At 41.3% G+C, this 17,902-nt stretch overlaps 2 protein-coding genes and 1 long non-coding RNA gene across 4 annotated transcripts in view; all 3 read right to left on the reverse strand.

Annotated features, from left to right (window-relative positions):
• Positions 1-204: 204 nt before the first annotated feature.
• coq5 (coenzyme Q5, methyltransferase) lies at positions 205-6,616 on the reverse strand. Its single transcript, XM_070965281.1, has 7 exons — positions 6,355-6,616; positions 4,880-5,029; positions 4,565-4,789; positions 3,604-3,710; positions 2,939-3,027; positions 1,945-2,056; positions 205-1,577 (listed from the first exon to the last, which is right to left on the reverse strand). Exons 1-7 carry the CDS (start codon positions 6,554-6,556, stop codon positions 1,476-1,478), a joined length of 987 nt encoding a protein of 328 aa, XP_070821382.1. The 5' UTR covers positions 6,557-6,616; the 3' UTR covers positions 205-1,475.
• LOC139333040 (uncharacterized) overlaps positions 1,155-17,902 on the reverse strand; it is a 64,970-nt gene continuing 48,222 nt past the window's right edge. Inside the window, exon 2 of the long non-coding RNA XR_011602308.1 lies at positions 1,155-1,228. This is a non-coding gene — a long non-coding RNA (uncharacterized lncRNA). The remainder of the gene's footprint in view (positions 1,229-17,902) is intronic.
• Positions 9,966-17,902, reverse strand: part of kremen1 (kringle containing transmembrane protein 1) — a 56,122-nt gene continuing 48,185 nt past the window's right edge. The window contains exons 7-9 of one of the 2 annotated variants that reach the window (XM_070965280.1): positions 14,498-14,683; positions 13,771-13,855; positions 9,966-13,003 (exon numbers count right to left, since the gene is read on the reverse strand). In XM_070965280.1, coding sequence (XP_070821381.1) covers positions 12,844-13,003; positions 13,771-13,855; positions 14,498-14,683 — 431 coding nt within the window. In that variant the 3' untranslated portion in view covers positions 9,966-12,843. Of the gene's footprint in view, positions 13,004-13,770; positions 13,856-14,455; positions 14,684-17,902 lie in introns of both variants that reach the window. The other variant, XM_070965279.1, reaches the window with a different exon arrangement.

Consider the following 17,902-nt stretch of genomic DNA (forward strand, 5'->3'; position numbering starts at 1 on the left):
CCAGACTAAAGCGACAGTGTCTCGGGGTCAGTAGATTTCTTCAGGAGTAGAGTGTAGCACTCTACCTTTTGTTTGGAAGCCCTCAAAAGTGTATTTTTGCTGTCACTTACCCAACTTCCTCAATGAGGCATGCTCTAATAAATATCTATAAAGGTTCTAGTACGTATTAAAAGGCCAAAGGAAAGTAGCTGGAAAAGACTCATATTTCATAAGGGTTCTTTATTGTACTGTGACTTTTTTTTTTTTTTTTTTTTTAACGATGCAGTTATACATACCACAGTGTATCCGTTTGAATCATATCGTGCCATGCATAATACATACTAGTGATATCAGTGCTTGTCATTCATGCCTTTCTGTTTGTCCTGCAGACTGTTTTTATACTGTTTCTATGAAATATACACATTCTCTACAGAGGGAAACTTTCTGAAATAACCCTATTTATAAGTTAACCCAGTGCTGTAATCAAGTGAGAATCTAATCTTGCCTTTTGCATAGAGATATGTACCTACTGCAAATATAACATTTTGGGGTACTTGAGTCACTATTTAATTTTTTTTTATTGTTTCTAGCACTTAAGAAGATTAAAATGTGTACAAAAATTAATATTTTTTAATTTTTTAAGAATATAATTATTTTCCGTCATTACCATTACAAATGTTTAAAAAAGGCTAGAAATCAATCTGTGTATATTTCTGTACCTGTATAGCAAACACATTTCATAAATGGAAATATGTTCTCTGAATATTTATTTACTAATATATTTATCTTTAAGCCATGTCTTATGTTCAGAGTGTATGAACGTTTGAGTTATTTGGTTGCTTTTTATTTTGAGAAAAATCACTAACATGAGACTTTGTATATACATGGTAATTGCACACAAGACGATTAAATCTTCTCTGACCAAAAAACTGATTTTAAAACTTTAGTACCATACAGTTTTGTAATTAAAAAAGTGTACAAAGATCTGTAAAATATACAGTTTTATTCAAGTAGCTCATGTTGTGCTGTCCTCCTTTCCATTATTTGCATGCCATGTTGACATTTTTACTTTTTGCCTTCTAAAATGTATAAGTTGTAGTAATTTGTATGATCATTAGTCGAGATAATATATTTGCCCTCTGTAGCTTTGAGAATAATCCATGCAGATACTGAGATCAACCTTGGAAGTTTTATTATTCAACAGCAAAATGTGGACTTTCAAAAGTGTCTCTTTAGGTTTAACTGCTATCTTAACGCCGACACCACCATAAATAATGACATTTTGGTTTTTAGCTTGCCATTTTTTACACTAACTGGTATTCAGTACACTGTGTACAGGAAAGAAGTACAGTCAAGTATATCCACTGACCTGATTCTCTGTCATTGTGCATCTGGAGAGAGGAGCTCTGTACACAGTTTGTCACACAGGCAGAAAAGCTTGAAACCTAGAGCAATGTCCTTTTTTTCTTTTCTACATGAGGTGCTGGGAGTGCATTTCACAGCTTGAAACCAGAGTGAAGAGCCACAACTCCGGCAGTGAGGTTGTAGTACTGCACACAGCAGAAACCTGCGTCCTCAATCATTCCCTTGAACTCCTCCTGCAGAAGAAAAAGAGCAAAGGAAATCAACTGCACATACTCAATAACAATAATAATAATGATAATAATTGAATCTCTAGATTTGAAATAAAAATTTAACAGGTGGAAAAAATGGAAACATAGTCTGTGGCAAATGGTTTACCAACAAGAAAAACAAAACTCAATCACAGAATATTGTATGAATTATTTAAAAAAGTAAAAAAAGCCAACATGACTATTGAAAACCTCTCAACTCAGGAAAAATATGATGCGTAAGAAACATTGAACTTAAATGACAGAAGCGCTGACTTGGAATGAATCATATCCAAACCGAGAGCAGCTACAATAGAAATGGGTAGACGGAAATAAAAGTAGCCACTGTTCTCACCTGGTCTGGGAACTTGCGGATACTTTCTACCAGATACTGGTACGACTTCCAGTCTCCGGCAATCACCTCTCCTAGCACTGGGATCATCTGGAAACTGTATGTGTCATAAAGCCTGAAAATGGAACAACATACATGTTAGCAGGTGAGTCAGAAGCTGCTCTCTCAGAGCTGCAAACTGCTGCCAATCCCTAATTTTTCCAAGATCTTTCATACAGGTACGTGGACTAATAACTAAGTCCATGTTTGTGATGTGTTCTGACAGAAGAAAGGTTTGTTTACATTAAGTAAAACAGCACAAAACATCATCTCAACATGTGAGTTCACTGATGAATTCTTCCTTTCCACTCAAACAAGTGCTAATCAGAGGGTGGAGGCCAAAGCCTCCACAGATTATTGGCCCTTCGTGTCACTTGGACGGCCAACCGGGATATTTAGTACAGCACTGCAGCACAGTCACATTGACCAGGCTCATCTGCTGAATTGCTTTGATGTACAAAACCAGAAGAGGGCAGTGTTCCTCCAAACCACACAGCAAAAGGCTGCTGAGTGTCTCATATGCTCAGATTATGTAGGGAAAAAAGGCAAATCAGATAATAAAATATATATTAGTAAATATCTTTCAACAATTGCTTTGAGCAAAGCTGAGGAGGCGCATTTATGGAAAATGTCTGTTCTAACAGTTTTTCAGAAAGTAACACACAAACTGAAATTTGCAATATGTACAACATCTAGCCAAGCTACACAGTCACTGCTCCTATAACTCTGTTATTTTTTATTTTACCACAGCTTGTTTCTTCTTCTTGTTTCAGCTCTGATAAATGCTTTGCGCAGCTCGTCCTGTGAGTGCACGACAACCTCCCAGAGCAAAAAGCTACAAGCTGCAGCTGTTCAAATGTGTTGTTGGGTTTTGTGATGGCAGTAAGAACTTTGCCTTCTGAGACACACGGTTGATTCATATTCACACCAACTCATCCATCATGAGTGAACTCCTCACCTTGCCAACACAGGATTTGTCACTTTGCTGAACTCTAAGCACATAAACCTGCCACCAGGCTTCAGGACCCGAAAAGCCTCCTGCAGTGCCTGAATGAATGAATGAATGAATGAATGAATGAATGAATGAATGAATGAATGAATAAATTCACACTGACGTGATTAGTACAACTACATAAATACAGTGACAACAATTCTTAAGATCAATTAATCATTTAAATCATTTATCAAGCAAAAAAGCTGAATATTTGTTGGTCACAGTTTCTTAAATGAGAGGATTTGCTGCTTTTTTCATGTTTAATATCACTGTAAACTGGGTATCACAGGATTTTGGACATTTTTCACAAATCTCTGACACTTTATTCACTGGAAAGTTGATAATGAAAATAAACGTTAGCTTGAAATGAACTCACGCAATTTGACAAAAAAAACTATTTAAAATGACTTTTAGAAAGAATCAAATTGCATGTATTACTTTAAATATTGTCCTGACAAACAAATGTTATCAAACAGATGACTGATGAAAAAAGTACTGGTGTCTATAAAGCAGCTCAGTGTCCTAAAGAACGTTCTGCTGGCTGTTTCCTGTGTTCTCTCATGCTGAGATCACTAAGAACAGAACAGTCCTGATGGTGCTTTAGCTGTAGTAATGGTCGGGTCAGTTACCTGATCGATATGGGTGACGTTTCGAATGCCAAAGGCGATGGTATAAATATCAAACTGGTCATCATCAAAGGGCAGCTCCTCTGCATCTCCCACCACCCACGACAGACCTGGAGCACACAAAGACACACAAGAAGCTCAGAGTCAAAAAGACAAACTGTCTACTATTTCAATGTTCTACGCCAATTCCAAGTGCCGCATGTTGTTTACAGTTTTTGTTTTCTAGCTGCAATTCTCTTGCATTTCGTGCATCCCGCAACAATTATTAAGTCCTGGATAGTGGCACAGAAATCTCACACGCTTACAATTTAATTTTAAAAAGTTCTGTATCTGCACTTCCAGTCTGTGTGACGTACTCAGAGTTGAATATTTAATTCAAATTCATGCGTTAAATCATCCAAGTCTGTTGTCATCCAGTCAAGCCTCAACTGTAGAGTTTCAGCTTCATTCACTGTGCACTAGTTTCCATATCATGAGCCTCATTATTCTATCTTTGATTATATTTGACAGAAATGCTTACATGGGACATATAGGACGAAGTTATCCAAGTTTCACTTTAATAACATCCCCACCACTCTGTTAAGTCAGTACTGACTGAGTTAGTCAACAGGTGAAGAGGAACCCACTGCAGGCACTTAATGCTGCCTGGATTACTGCATTTAATGTTGTTGTGGATTTACTTTCTCCTATTTATTACCAACCAGAGCAGCAGCAGCATCCTCCTCATCCTGACTGGTGTCAGGTTGTCACTCATATCAAAATTATTAACATTTAGCTCATTTTTTCATACCAAAACAACACTTTTCCAAATAATATACAACATTAGAAACATTGTGAGTCGAATCTGAATGTACTGGATGAAAGAATTAACTAAACAAGACCAAGCTATGGACGCCAGCTTTCAGCACTGGACAGTTTTTGATTGTCTGTGCAGCTTGAAGCAGCTTTACAGTCAGATACGTACCAGCACTGACGCCCATGCTGTCGGCCTTCTGCTTGCCCACTTTCAGCATCTCCTTGTTGATGTCACAGACCACCGCTCTGGATTCCTTCGGCACATCCTCTCCCTCTGTGGAGTAGTTGCTGGAAATGTCCTGCGACGACGGCGAATGCATGGAACGCGCCACCCGCCGTCTCTGCCGCTCTTGCTGAGAATGAACATACTCCCGGAAGCGGAAGGCAATGTCACCTGCAGGGGAGGATCATCGCAAACAAAAGACGAGTGTGACACCAGTTGGGGTCTAAGCGGTTTTGCAGAGGTGCACACAAACTGCTTTACCTGTTCCTCCTGCCACATCCAGGAGTCGTGCCCCAGGCTGTGGGTGCATGGCGTGCAGCAGCGTGTCCTTCCACACTCGATGAATCCCCAGACTCATGGCATCGTTCATAACGTCATACTTCTGCGCCACGTTCTCAAACACTTTATACACTGGAAATTCAAAGAGAAAGCGACGGCATCTGTCTCACTGGAACCTGTTTATGATGTATATCATGTTATTATTCGGTTGGTCAAAATAATTGCACTTCAATTTGCATTGTGGTCTTTGTTACGAGCCTGTATAAATATAGGACATTATTTAGTATTCAAGCAATTACATTATGACATGCACCACTTTGATGAAGAAATGCCTCTGCATGTTGAAGACTTACAAAATGTTACACATTTAGGAAATAATAACCAACACGACAGTACACAAATAACAGTATTATTTAAGATTGCAGAAAACATTAGTCTGATAACACACAGAATATGCATATTGTTGTATCGATACGTCCTGTTTTCTGTTTCTCCACACTTCCTTCATAAAAAAGACAAATTATATTTCCTTGCTTTCCTATGAAAAGAGCACTCTGGTGCGATATGATTTAAAACAGCATACTAATTCTTGTAAACCAGCGGTCTCCAACCTTTTTTGCACCATGGACCGGTTTCACGTAAAGCAATAATTTGCCGGACAGGCATAGAGAAGAATAACGACAAATAACTGAAAATACAACTCACCCTTACCCTGAACGTAGTTGTTGTAATTGGTGGGAGCCCTGCGCTTGTTTCTCTTCAATGAAAAGGCTTCATTGCCTCATTAGCGAGCCTGTCGCCACATATTACGCACAGTGGGCTTAGTGCGTGACAATCACCTGAAGCGATAAACCCGTATTTTAAGTAGGACTGCTGATATTGTCTCTTAAATGCAGCTTTCTTTTTCTTGGAAGTTGTAGGTTCTTCCTCTTTTGTCTCATCATTTGGCTTTTCCCCTTTCCGAAGAAGCTCTCCAAATACGTCTGTTTTTTTTTTTTTTTACTAATTTTTGCTAGCTTGTGGGTCTCCTTTTATTTTTTAATTACCGTATCACGTGACCGAGACAAGCGGTTTGACATATGCTCAGAGGCACAGGCGGATACACCAGATTCATACTCAATAAAATACTTCTTGTTCAGTCTCTCCGTGCGGCCCGGTACCAAATTGTCCACAGACCGGGACCGGTACCGGTACGTGGCCCGGTGGTTGGGGACCGCTGCTGTAAACCACTTGAATTGTGGTTCAACCACGTGAATTCGGCATACACACAGTAAACAAAACACCCCCATTTTGGTACAATTCCAACTTCCAACACACAGAAATATCTCCTAACGCGTCCCTCGGTGTGTGCTCATTTACGGACAGCCAAAGTACTTTTAAACAGCTATATTTTTGAGTTAAGTTCGTTCTCCTATTCTGTTCACAAAGCAGGACAGCGCCTGTTTTCCGTAGCTCACCTCTCTTCGCCTTCTCTGTCTCTGGCACCGTTTCAAAACCAAAATGTGTACTTCTGTCTGCGGCTCCATCGCTAAAACAGCGACAAGACGACGGCTCCCAACAGCAAGCCGACCGACCTGATGCTCCAGCAGCAGTGATGTTAATATTTCTCTGAGAAAGGCGGATCGCCCTCCGAACCAGCAGCCTCACGGAGGCCGCCATGTTGCCTTATTATAAAACTGCGCAACAGTCTGTCGTCATTCTCAGGCGACGGTGAGAGTTTCCAGGAGGCGCCTGTCAGATGGCGCCTGTTCTTCTTCGTAGAAATGAAGTTCAGCATGAGCATGCTGGAGGCTGCAGATTATGATGCTGTATTGTGTTGTACTGAAAGGTGTTTTTGTTCACCACACTTCAAATCAGTGAGAGTAGACAACGCATTTAGCCTTCATAAAGGATTTACTGAAGGGTTTATGACCAACTGAATGTGGTGTAAAGTCATGTAAATTTTTGGTACCCTTTTTAATACTTATGTGGGACTACAGGATCGGGTACGAATAGCATTACATCATTTAGTCTATCATTTAGTAAGTAGCAGGGCAAAGATTTATGAGTCCGATCACCATATTAACTGTGATATTCTTTTAGCCACTTGAATAATTGTTAATTCTATATAATATAATCAACTGTAGGGCTGCAACCAGGATTTTTATTCATTCAATGATAAATTCCCAGATTTTGTCGCTGAACCAAAACATATTATTCCATTCATTTGTAGACTTTTTTTTTAAACATATAAATACGGAAAACAATTTGGGGTTCAGTTCCTTGCTTTAGGACACTTTGAAAAGGAGGAGCAAGGGATCAAATCACCAACTGTCAAATAATGACCAACCAGCTCTACCATCTGAGCTACACAATGATATAAAACAGAGAAAAGCTGCTCATCCTCACGCTTGAGAAGCTGGAGAACATTTCTGCATGGTAAATGACTGAAACGATCGAAAAGGTTCTTTATTATTTCCAGTACTAATCAGCTGTCCTGATGGCAGAGGTGAACAAGCAGGGTATATAAACAGCTTTCAGCGGCATTAAGCTACAATAATAGAAGGAAAATCTTGAGCATTAAACAGGCCAATGCATGTACTCAAAACCACTGAAGGGCATGAGAGTTAATTGCACCGGGGTCATAGAAAATAGTACAGAGCGAGGCGGATCAAAACAGACAAGTTCGTGCACAGCCACTAAACCTCTTTCACACACTTCCTTTTCAGATCTATAAAGGGAGACCAGCCTGTTCTTTTCTCTTACGGTTCTCTCCTAGTCTACCTGACTTTGGTACCGTGAGTGCAGAAAGTGGCAGCTATTGTCTTCCATTCTTCTCACTTTCTCGTCCTGACAGTAACCAGACACTGCGATGCATTGTCCCATTGTTGCCTCAATTACTGGTCAACTCAGGTTCAGAGGCATCGGCTTACATCGCTCTTTTCCTAGGCTATGGGAAGGTTGACTGGAGGGGGATCTGCAGGCCAAGGCTTTTCCCACAGGTGCCCAGAGGAGGAGTGATAAGGCTCCGAGTCTAGTTAAGGATTAATGTTACAGCTGCACAATTGCCATTGTGAGATTAAAAAAAAAAAAACACTTTGGGGTCAGTGGGAGGGTGTGTAGAAGGCCACAAGGATTTGATACCTCACTGTGGTTGTACGGATGACAGAACTCATAACGGAGGGCCTGCAAAGCCTCAGCTGAGAAATCTGAGAATTTGTGATCAACAGTATTCTTAATTAAAGTTCAACATTTTTAGCACCATTTCTGGTTGTTTGTGGCCAATAAGATGGTTTTATTCTCCCAGAGAGCAAAAACTGGGGTTCTTCTAAGAAAATGTGTTCAAACATTGTATCACCAGTAGAGGGAGAAAGAGGATCAGCTACAATTTGCTGTTTGTTGTTTCCTGTTCTGGAATGTGCTTGTTTCTGACGATGAAACAATTTCTAGAAGAAAACACTATCGTGTGTGCATTGTGTGAAGCAGGATATAGACTTTGGACAGTATTTAATATCATGCCGTGGGCTATGTGCCCACTGTTCTTCTCCATCTCCCCATCCTGGAGGCACTGTTGTCTGTCTGGTACCACCTGAAGGGCACCTTCATTTTGCACTGCTGTTTTGATGAACTTGTTAATCTATTACAATATTTTAAACCACTGAATGAAAAGATTTTTCAAAAATACTTAATTTTAAAGATCTGGGGTGAAGACAAGTTGAGGCAGAGAGGCTTATTTTTGCTCATTGCTGTGTGTCCTTCAGTGTAATGTTTTCAGACTCACTGGCAGGTTAGTATGAAACTGGAGGATGCACATGACATTAGCTGAATAATTATTATCTTGGGGTTGAGTCTAGATAATTAAAAAAACGCATGTATTTTGTGTGCGTGCGGTGCTGTTAATCTGAGTGTAAGGGACAAAACGGCATCACAGCTACATCAGTGAACATGTCGACAGTGATGATGATGTTTGTGTCATGTGCTCCCCTTGGTACTGAAGCGATGCTGATGTTGGCAGATTATTACATGGATTATTGCCTTGCACAGCCTCTTGTTTGTCAGTAGTAAAGTGGTAGTTAAGGCCAGTAACACCAGGCTGGGTGTGGTGATCCTGAAGTGGGCATTTTATGAATATTCAGCCTCTGTTTAGCTCCGTTCAGCAGCCTCTGGAGTCATGTGACATAACACTGAAAAACACCATAAAGTCACTTTAAACTAGCTACAAAAGAATGCATGTTATTTTTGATATGATGAATTAAAAATAAAGTTGGTAAGCCATGTGGGATATGTACAGACAACAGAGCAAAATCATGATGAAAACAGAGTCCCGCTCCTGCCTGAAGTTTTCACCCATTTCTGAATCACTCAATCTCAGAACATCAGTAAGATTATTATATCATTAAACTAGTTCTGCACAAGGATTTTGCTGTACAATGTGATTCAATCAGAAGCATCACAGGTTCACAGGCAGGAAAAAATGTCTTGCCAACGAATAGCGAGCACATGCTGCTGCACAAGTTTCTCAAACCAAGCCCTTCAACTGTTTAAGAGTGAGCACCAGATGAAAGAAACACAGAAACACCTTTCATGAATTAAGAAATCATCGTTGCATCCCAACTGTTCCAGCTTATTACACGCCCTTCCATGTTTGTTTTTTTCATGGTGTTCCAGTTGTAAAGCTGAGCTCCTGCTGTTTCCCTCTAAAATGTGCAGGTTGCATGCTTGACCTCATCCCGGAGGGGAACCAATAGGTTACACATGGCACTCCAAATCCTCCCTCCGTGTGTGTGCATCTCCAAACAGTCTGGGAGTCATTTCACATATCTGATAAGTATTTAGCTCCACAGAAAAAAAAAAAAAAAGGGAGGAGGGGGTGCAGATGTCCCACCATGCAAACACTGAAGCCCGAATCTATTTTTTCAAATGGAAAAGTAAATGGGATTAGCTTGATCCATGTTTTGTGGCCCATATGCTTCTCAGCCACTTGGGAATGGAATATTGTGTGCGATGGTGGAATAAATGGTGTTTTATTAAGAGGACGCAACAAAAAACAAAAGAACGAGCACAACACAAGCTTAAGAAACATGCATACAGTGTTTATTTTGCAACAGGACACATTAAATAAAACTACAAAGGTACTTCACTTATACAAAAGATAGATTATATCCCATTCACATACAAAATAACAATAATTTACTGTATAAATTAAACATTTCACTATTTCGCTATTTACAATTTCATGAAAACAATGTTTTGGCCGCTCCACATCATTTCCCACAGGGCCTCTGGTGTTGTTTTCACGTCATCGAGCACTACAGGACATTCACATCAACTACAGTTTGAGGAAAGACTGTTTCCGCCGCTCAGAAGATAGCGTGGAATTTTCCGATCGAGTGGAGGACGGGACAGAAAATGGGAGTTTGCATAATTCACCAGGCTATCCAAACAAATATGCCCTTGTTAGATTTTAACTGTCAGATTTAGTTAGCTTGTGTTTGATTTGAACACACATTAATTTCCCATCGCTCTCACATCTAGGCTCTCTTTTCTCCCTCTCTCTACGCATGGTCTGCTCTGAACATCACAGACCCAGGGGCATGTGCTCTTGTCTTGCAATAATTAAGATGAGTTACAGTTGAGCAGACAGGCAAGAATATAGCACAGAGTCACATCTTTACAAACATCTGATGGGAGGGAAAGGTTCTTCATCGTTTTATGGGCCTCAAATTCTGTCTGATTCTCGAAAAACTATAAATCTTTCGACTTGAGTGTCACTGCGAGGCTGCACACTTTTTCCAAGTGCTCAGGTTGCCGCACAAAGTACATTGTAGTTTTTTTCTTTTCACTGAAACTGAATGCAAAAGTGAGTAAGTACTGTTTTGTCTTGTAAGTAGAAGCGAATGTAAGTGCACTGACATTTCAAACCATATTAATTATAATTAAATAATTATAATCATATATCTTGACAGTGATAAGAAGATTTTTCTGGGTGACCATCTGCAGAGACCCCTGCTAACATCCAGTACCACGACAGGAAAGGCCAATTACTATGCCGATGGCGAACTAGTAGAGCTTGACCTTTCGCAAGTAGTTTAAATGTCACAGCAATGCACAGAAAACCGTCACAGCTGCAAACCTGCTGTCAGCTTGTGCATAGTACCGTTGATTGCTTTTGGTTAGATTTCTGTCTGGTTATACTGTACATGCGCAACCTTTTGGCCGAAAATCGAGGTGACAAGTAAAATCTTCCAAGTCTGCAGAGTCTTGCGGAATTTAAGCAATTTACTGCTGTCTGAAGAGAGGAAGAAATGCATCCACCTTTGAGCTAAATTGACAAGTAAGCACAGAAAGCACTTTGACGGGTCTCTCAAATGCTTTGCCGAGTCATAAAATGAAAGAGCTGACATAAATATCATCATTCCCACGCTGAATTACATAATATACAACAATAATCATCCTCCCCGTAATCAAAAGACAACTTAATGTGAACAATATGTTCAGTAAATGTCCAAGACTACACATAAGAGCACACACAGAAATGAAAAACAAACGTTTCTTTGAAAGCCTTGTCTGTTCCTAAACTGAAGAGTTCTCTTTCAAAAGGCTATGTGTTCATTTTGGAAACACACACACACACAAAAAAAATCATCTAATGTCCATCATGTAACAAAAAATGTAAAAGATCCAGTCTGGAGAGGTGTTCAGTTGAGTGTAGTATGTTTCAAAAGACTAATATCAAATGCTTTCAATCACTGTACAAGATGTGGCATCATTTCTTTACTTTACATTTAAGTGATGGAAATCCTATTTTGGACCAAACTCTTCACATCCATGCTGATGTTAGACTCTTGTGAGGGACCTCACTCCGTTTCGTGAAAGAAACAGATGTGAGGAATCTGAGACAAGGGAAGAGGAGATCCTTAAGGCACTTGAACACCATCAAACCGGAAAGACTCCCACCCACAACCGAGCAGAAAAAGCCCTCAGATCTTCCCAAGCCTCCCTAAATGGCAGTTTGTCTGCAAACTGCACCACCCAACCCCCCCCACCCCGGTGAACAACGCTACTTCTTCTCTCCACCCAAATCCACATGAGTGCTGAGTGAAGGAGTGGGCGAGCATGCTCTCTTTCTCTCTGATCTTTTCATTTTACAGCGAGTGATTCAACCCCTAAGTGCTGTGATATCTACTTTCTGTGTGACGTCTCCACGTCCTGTTCCCTTCTCCTCAGAAAGTTAGCTGTCACGTAAAACACATCAAAAAGACAAAGAAACGCGCAACTCTTTGGATGGGAGGATTCTGGATTTTGGCTGCAAGTGTTCGTCATCCGTGTGAGGCAGTTAGAAGAGTTCTACAAAACTGTTAAGCTGTTAAGTGTTACAGCACATGTGTATCAAAGACTCCATTTCTCATCCATTCCTTGATAAACAACGAAGATTCGGTTGCCACTCTGAGGCACCAGGAAGAGGTAAACCTCCCTGTTTCCTAAACTGAACGCAGACAGTGAAGTCTGCATCCGGCTCTGCTGTGTTTTCACTTGAGAGCTGGCAGTCTGGAAGGGTTTTCTGGAGGTATGTTGATTGTTAGGGACATCCGTGGGTGATGTAAATGGAGCCTTGCTGAACCAGAGAGGCTTCCCGCATGTTAAAAGCGTCCTTGAATCGTTGTCAGAGCTGCGGATCTTCCTCCATCTAATCCTCCACTCTCCTCTCCCACACTGAGGTCACTGACAGCCCTGCCTGTCCCCCTCCTCCTCGGTGCTGAGCAGGATGGGAGGGCCCAGCCACTTCGGCCCACAGGCTACTTAGTAGCAGTCACTCAGTCAGTTGTCATCAGCTACTCAGTTGTTGGCTTGTTAGCGTAGCGCCTCATAGAGTTTCATTGTTTGAGGGCCTGCCATCTGACGGCCCTTGTACAGAGTAGTTGTGGGTGGCGGCAGCGTTTGGTGAACGGCGGAGTGCAGCAGTGGCACTAGTTGCCCACCAAGGGGCTGAGGTCGCCGTGGTGGTTCTTTAGCTTCTTCTTGAAGAGGGAGATGGTGGAGGGTCGGTACAGGATGATCCACGGCTCAGAGGAAGCCGTGCTCTGGCTGCAGCTGTCTGAACCGCTGACCGTTGGGATGTTTGGGGACCTGAGAGGGAAAATGACGAGGAGAGGAAAAAGGACGTTAATGATAGAGAGGAGGCAGAAAGAGAAGAGTACGAGAGAAACAGTAGAACAGGAGAGAAAGGGGTTAAAGAAAGAAGGTGATGTAGAGAGGGCAGCGTACTGTCTACTAAAAGTGGACTCTAATGTTGCTTTTCATTTTAAACACAAAACTAATAAAAGTTACAGTGGTGGATGTTTGATGTGACGTTTGTCGCACAAAGCTGGTAACATGAGAATGTGCTTCCTTTTTTTGCTTTCCCTTGAACTGTAACAAAATAATAGAGAGAAAAGTTAAAGCCTTATGGTATTTTAAGAATCATTATGAACCTACAACTCAACTTTGTACCAAAAGAAAACAATTCATTCCGACAAAAACAAGAGGTTTTAAAAACTTTTTCATTTTTGCTTTTTTGTCTTATTTGTGCGTTCTTTCGCAATGCCTGTGTTGGTGGGAAGGGGTGTAAGAATGGAATATTTCTGGCTTTGGTGACTTCTAGTGGTAGTGTCAACAAAGACACCGCGGCAGACAGGAATGCCTTTCATGAACCGGCTGAGTGCAACTCCAAGAATGCGCTAAAGTTTCTAAGAAGACGCTGTAATCACACAGAAGTTCAGCACACTGGGACTTTAAACGGTTGAACGTACTCCTGTTCTTTCATCTTTCTCCAATATAAGCATAAAAGTGCAGATGAATGCTTTGACATTTGATGCTTGGTTGATCATGCACACCTCCAACATCCTCATACTCACTTGACTGTGATGTGCAGCAGCAGCTTTGCCACCATGGCTATGACTGTCAGTATGAGGAGGGCAGCCAGAGCGTAAATGGTCCACACTGCAGAGAGGGAGCAACACAGTAACAAGACATCAGATATCGAATCACACTAATGAAAGCAAACTGAAGCAGACTGAAAGGATTAGCAAGAAAGGAATTGTTCAAGCACTGCTGGTGCACCTGTTAGCAGCGTTCAGCCAGCAATTTGTCAAGAAATATTGAAGCATTATCATTGCACATCTGTTTTCTTCTGGTTGAGAAATACATCAGATGGCCCTTTGAGACAGAGTGCTCAGACTTTGGAAAGAATAATATTTGAGTGAAGCAAAAAAAAAGAAAAGAAAAGCACAGAACACACCAGTCCACCCTGCATAGCTTTGACAAGAGGCCTGATTGTGATCAGCAGGGAGACCCAAAGTAACTTCAGCTATGATTCACTGACTGGAAGAAACAAGCGTCACATAGCATTACTTCTATGCGCGATCACGCCACTCTGGGCCCACGCTTCCAGACGCCTCTCATCAAACTAAGATAATTTTAAAACTTTCAGAGAAACCAGGTCATGCAAAATGGATGCTCAAGCTAAGACACGTCCAAAAACATCCCTGCCGAGGTAGAGAGTGGTGCAGTGGGTGCAGTGTATTATGGGTGTTAACATACTAGCGCTGTGGCCGGTGGTCTCGCCGCGTCCAGCCCACTGACCTGGCATGTTGTGCTCCGGTTTACCGGGGCTGGACGTGATCACGTAGAGGATCTGGGAGGAACGTCCGTTGGAGGTACTGTTGGATCTCTCTGTGACGCTGCCAGCGAGCTGGGGCCCTGCTGTGCTGGAGACGTCCTCTCCTTCATCCTCGTCATCGATTGTTGTGGTGACTTGGCTTCTCAGTGCTGGGGAAATGAGGATAAAATGTAATTTTCCAATATTCGCTCTCTTTAAGCCCTGTTTTTGGCCTTCTGGGGGAAAAATTTGGCTCTTTAGCAGCTAATTGCGAACTTTGCCTGTCGAACGTTTGGTGCTGGGCGGGAAATGTGCAGTGAGTTTTTAGAGCTTTTTCCACTGAAAACAGCTGCTTGCTGTGGTCAAAAACAACACAGATGAGAGCGGTGAACCAAAACAGTAAAGTTGCAGGCAAGAAAACCTAAACAATGAGCTAAAAGACGCCGAGGGAACCGCAGAATTGGGTGATCATGTTCTGTGGGTTTACCACGACAAGCGCCCGCTTTCACACACAAGCACTCACATGATCTGTTGTTAATATCAAATATTGATCATAGCTGCTTTGAAATTTACAAGATACTCAGAACACTGTAGCTAAGAACCATCATATTCATCTGCATTACAATCACTGAAAAGTTGTGGACAGTAAGCCCTAATGCACCTCTACCTAATTTGCATTTAATTATCCATGATAATTAAAGAACACAACAATAGTGAAATAGGTTTAGGGAGGCTGGACGCGGCAATATATTACTCATTTTGCACATCTTGTACATGTATCAATGATTCCCCAGTCTTAGTAGTAAATCTTCTTCTTAATCTTTTTGATTGTACTTTATGCCACAGTATTCCAGTTCTAACTGGAATACTCTTCTCTGTAACGTGACATACTGCCTCTTGAAAATGTGACTATTTCTCTGTATTACAGGCTTTCATATCTCCCAGGGAGAGGAGTGGTGAGCGGTTTGTCCTGTGCCAGACACACTGAAGAGGAAAAGATCTGCCATGTTGTTGTAATTTCTACAACTTCAGCACACATATCACTTAACGCCCCTTTAATTATTCCTGTGGGTAAACTGGGCCGTGGCAGCAAGCACGCAGTAATAGGATACATCATGTAGATCATGTTGTTGAAACTATACACAACAGCGTCACAAGTGAATTTTTAATACCAACGGCATTTGCTAAGAAACAGACCGTCTTTGAAAAACACTCAAGCATGCTGTAAACATGTGGTGTTGAGAGCTTTCCTGTCCACCCAAGACAAGACTCAAAAAGTGTTTGCAATAAATTCTGTTTGTTTTAACCTGCTTACAGCACCAGATGGACAGAGTTTGCTTCATAAAACAACAGTGCCAGAGAGCGTGGACTATTTCAACTCATTTATATGTTCCCAGAGGAAAGCAATATCCTAAATAAGATCTCCTCTGCCTTTCATTTACTTCTCCTAAACATAGATGTGATTTTGAGAATTTTCTCCTCCTGCTTCTGAAACACTGCCTCTGAGAATCAAACTGTGGAATGTGTCGTGCTGATATTTATGGGTCTCAGTTGACTCTTTCATTACTTTTCTTACATGTTAATTTGCAGTAAGGTTTGGTGAGGAGAAACATCTCAGAAATCTAGAGACAATGTGTGGTCGTCCACAGTGAGATGCGTCTCTTCAAACTGCTCCTTAGGGGGGGGATGGAAGCAGAAATGATAAAGATACTGATGATACCGAATTGATAGAATTGTAAGATTGGGGTCAAATTCACAGAACAACCATAAAATACAAAAATAGCAAGATCCTGTCAGATCGCTGACAAATCCAAACAGGCCAATAACATCAACTCTCTGCTACTTGGACATTGGAAAAATGTGGTTTGAATTATATCAGCAGTCTGTCAGAACTATTCATCAAACCAAAAACATACTTTTATTGGACAGTTAATTCACTGTCCATTAAATAATCACCACTATAATAAATGCATAAATAAAGGTGATTTCATGGCCATTGCTGAATTATCCAGTGAAATCAATCTGATTTGTTTTGTCATCTGGAGGAAATCTCGATTCAATATAATTAACACATCAGTGTTTTAAGTATTCAAATCTGTGACGGAGATTATAAATGTGTAAAATGTGTCTGTCTGTCTGTCAGATGGGACTGTAGACATAGAGTGACTTAATTCATGAATCATGAAGTCATCCACAGCGAAAGGGTCAACCTCACTCGTTGGTAGAAACTTTAGTGCCACTTAGAGGGACCCCTAGTGGTGAGGTAAGAGTGGCAAACTCCACTCCACTCCAAACTAAACCCCACCCATCCTGTGTCCCACGCAGGCTAAAATCAAACCCCCCAAACTATTTGATCCAGCCCTGCTCCACTCTTCCATGAATGGCACTTGGACGTTAAAGTAGCGTGGGATTTTTTTTTTCTTCACACATAATAGCTCAACCTGACTGTGATGTTCCCCAAACTTCCCACATGGTCCCCATTTGCAAACAAAATACCATGCTTCAAACCCAGGCTCAGCTGAAACGCTCTGCCATGGTCATCTGACAGCGTTTATCCTGAAATTACTGTTTCGACCGCTCAGCGGGCCACAGAAGAGATATTGCATGTATTTAGTACTGACACTCATTTTAACTGTTGGCTTTCTCTATGTACTTTTCTCTCCGTCTGTCGGTGAAAAACCTATTACTTCAGGAGGTGACCTTTTCTCATATCATGTCTCAGACTCCATTTCTTAGCTACATGATGCCTCACGTAAAACAAGAACCAAGATGTGAGCAGAAAGGATTGAGCCTGTCCAGAGGTCAGAGGATTCTGACCTTCAAATATTGTTTTCACTGTTTTCATGAGGCAGAGAGGGAGGAGCGGGGGACAGATTGCCTCCCAGTGTAGCCAGCTGAAAGCTTGAATGTCACCTACACTGAATTATATCAGGGTGTGCTTCTCTCATGCCTCCTGAAATTAATCTATTAAATCATTTTTGGTGCATTCGGACTATCCACACAGATTCGGTCTGAAAGAACCACATTAGTTTGGAGAGATAAAAAGAATTTGCTGTGAGGTTTTTAACTTTCAGTGAGTTATAGTTCCCCAGATATATGTCTGCTCTACAGTGACATCATGAAATCAGAAGGTGCAACGCAAAGTATCACAGTATTTTGTATGTAGGTGGCGTAAAAACTTGCAATTCACTAAGGAACACACTGTGGAGAAGCAAAGCAGCCTGCTGCAGCTTGATAAGAGAGTGAGTTCCTAGAAAAACAAAACATTATTTAAATATGCAGTACCGCCTTGGGCTGTGAGACATTGACTAGCAAATGAAAAGAGAAAAGGGCCTGCCAGTGGTGTGACAACTGCCACACTGAGCTAGCAAGTCAGCACGCACCTGATC

Source organism: Chaetodon trifascialis, chromosome 6, assembly GCF_039877785.1.
Source record: "Chaetodon trifascialis isolate fChaTrf1 chromosome 6, fChaTrf1.hap1, whole genome shotgun sequence".
In the NCBI taxonomy this organism is placed as follows: domain Eukaryota; kingdom Metazoa; phylum Chordata; class Actinopteri; order Chaetodontiformes; family Chaetodontidae; genus Chaetodon; species Chaetodon trifascialis.

Bases quoted from the DNA above. Each gene is read 5' to 3' on its own strand.
- coq5 (XM_070965281.1), bottom strand. From the start codon at position 6,556: ATGGCGGCCTCCGTGAGGCTGCTGGTTCGGAGGGCGATCCGCCTTTCT. The intron at 3,711-4,564 runs GTACGTATCTGA...TGTGTGCTCCAG, and splicing joins CAGCATGGGCGTCAGTGCTG to GTCTGTCGTGGGTGGTGGGA. The intron at 1,578-1,944 runs GTGAGAACAGTG...TTTCTTCTGCAG, and splicing joins TCCGCAAGTTCCCAGACCAG to GAGGAGTTCAAGGGAATGAT.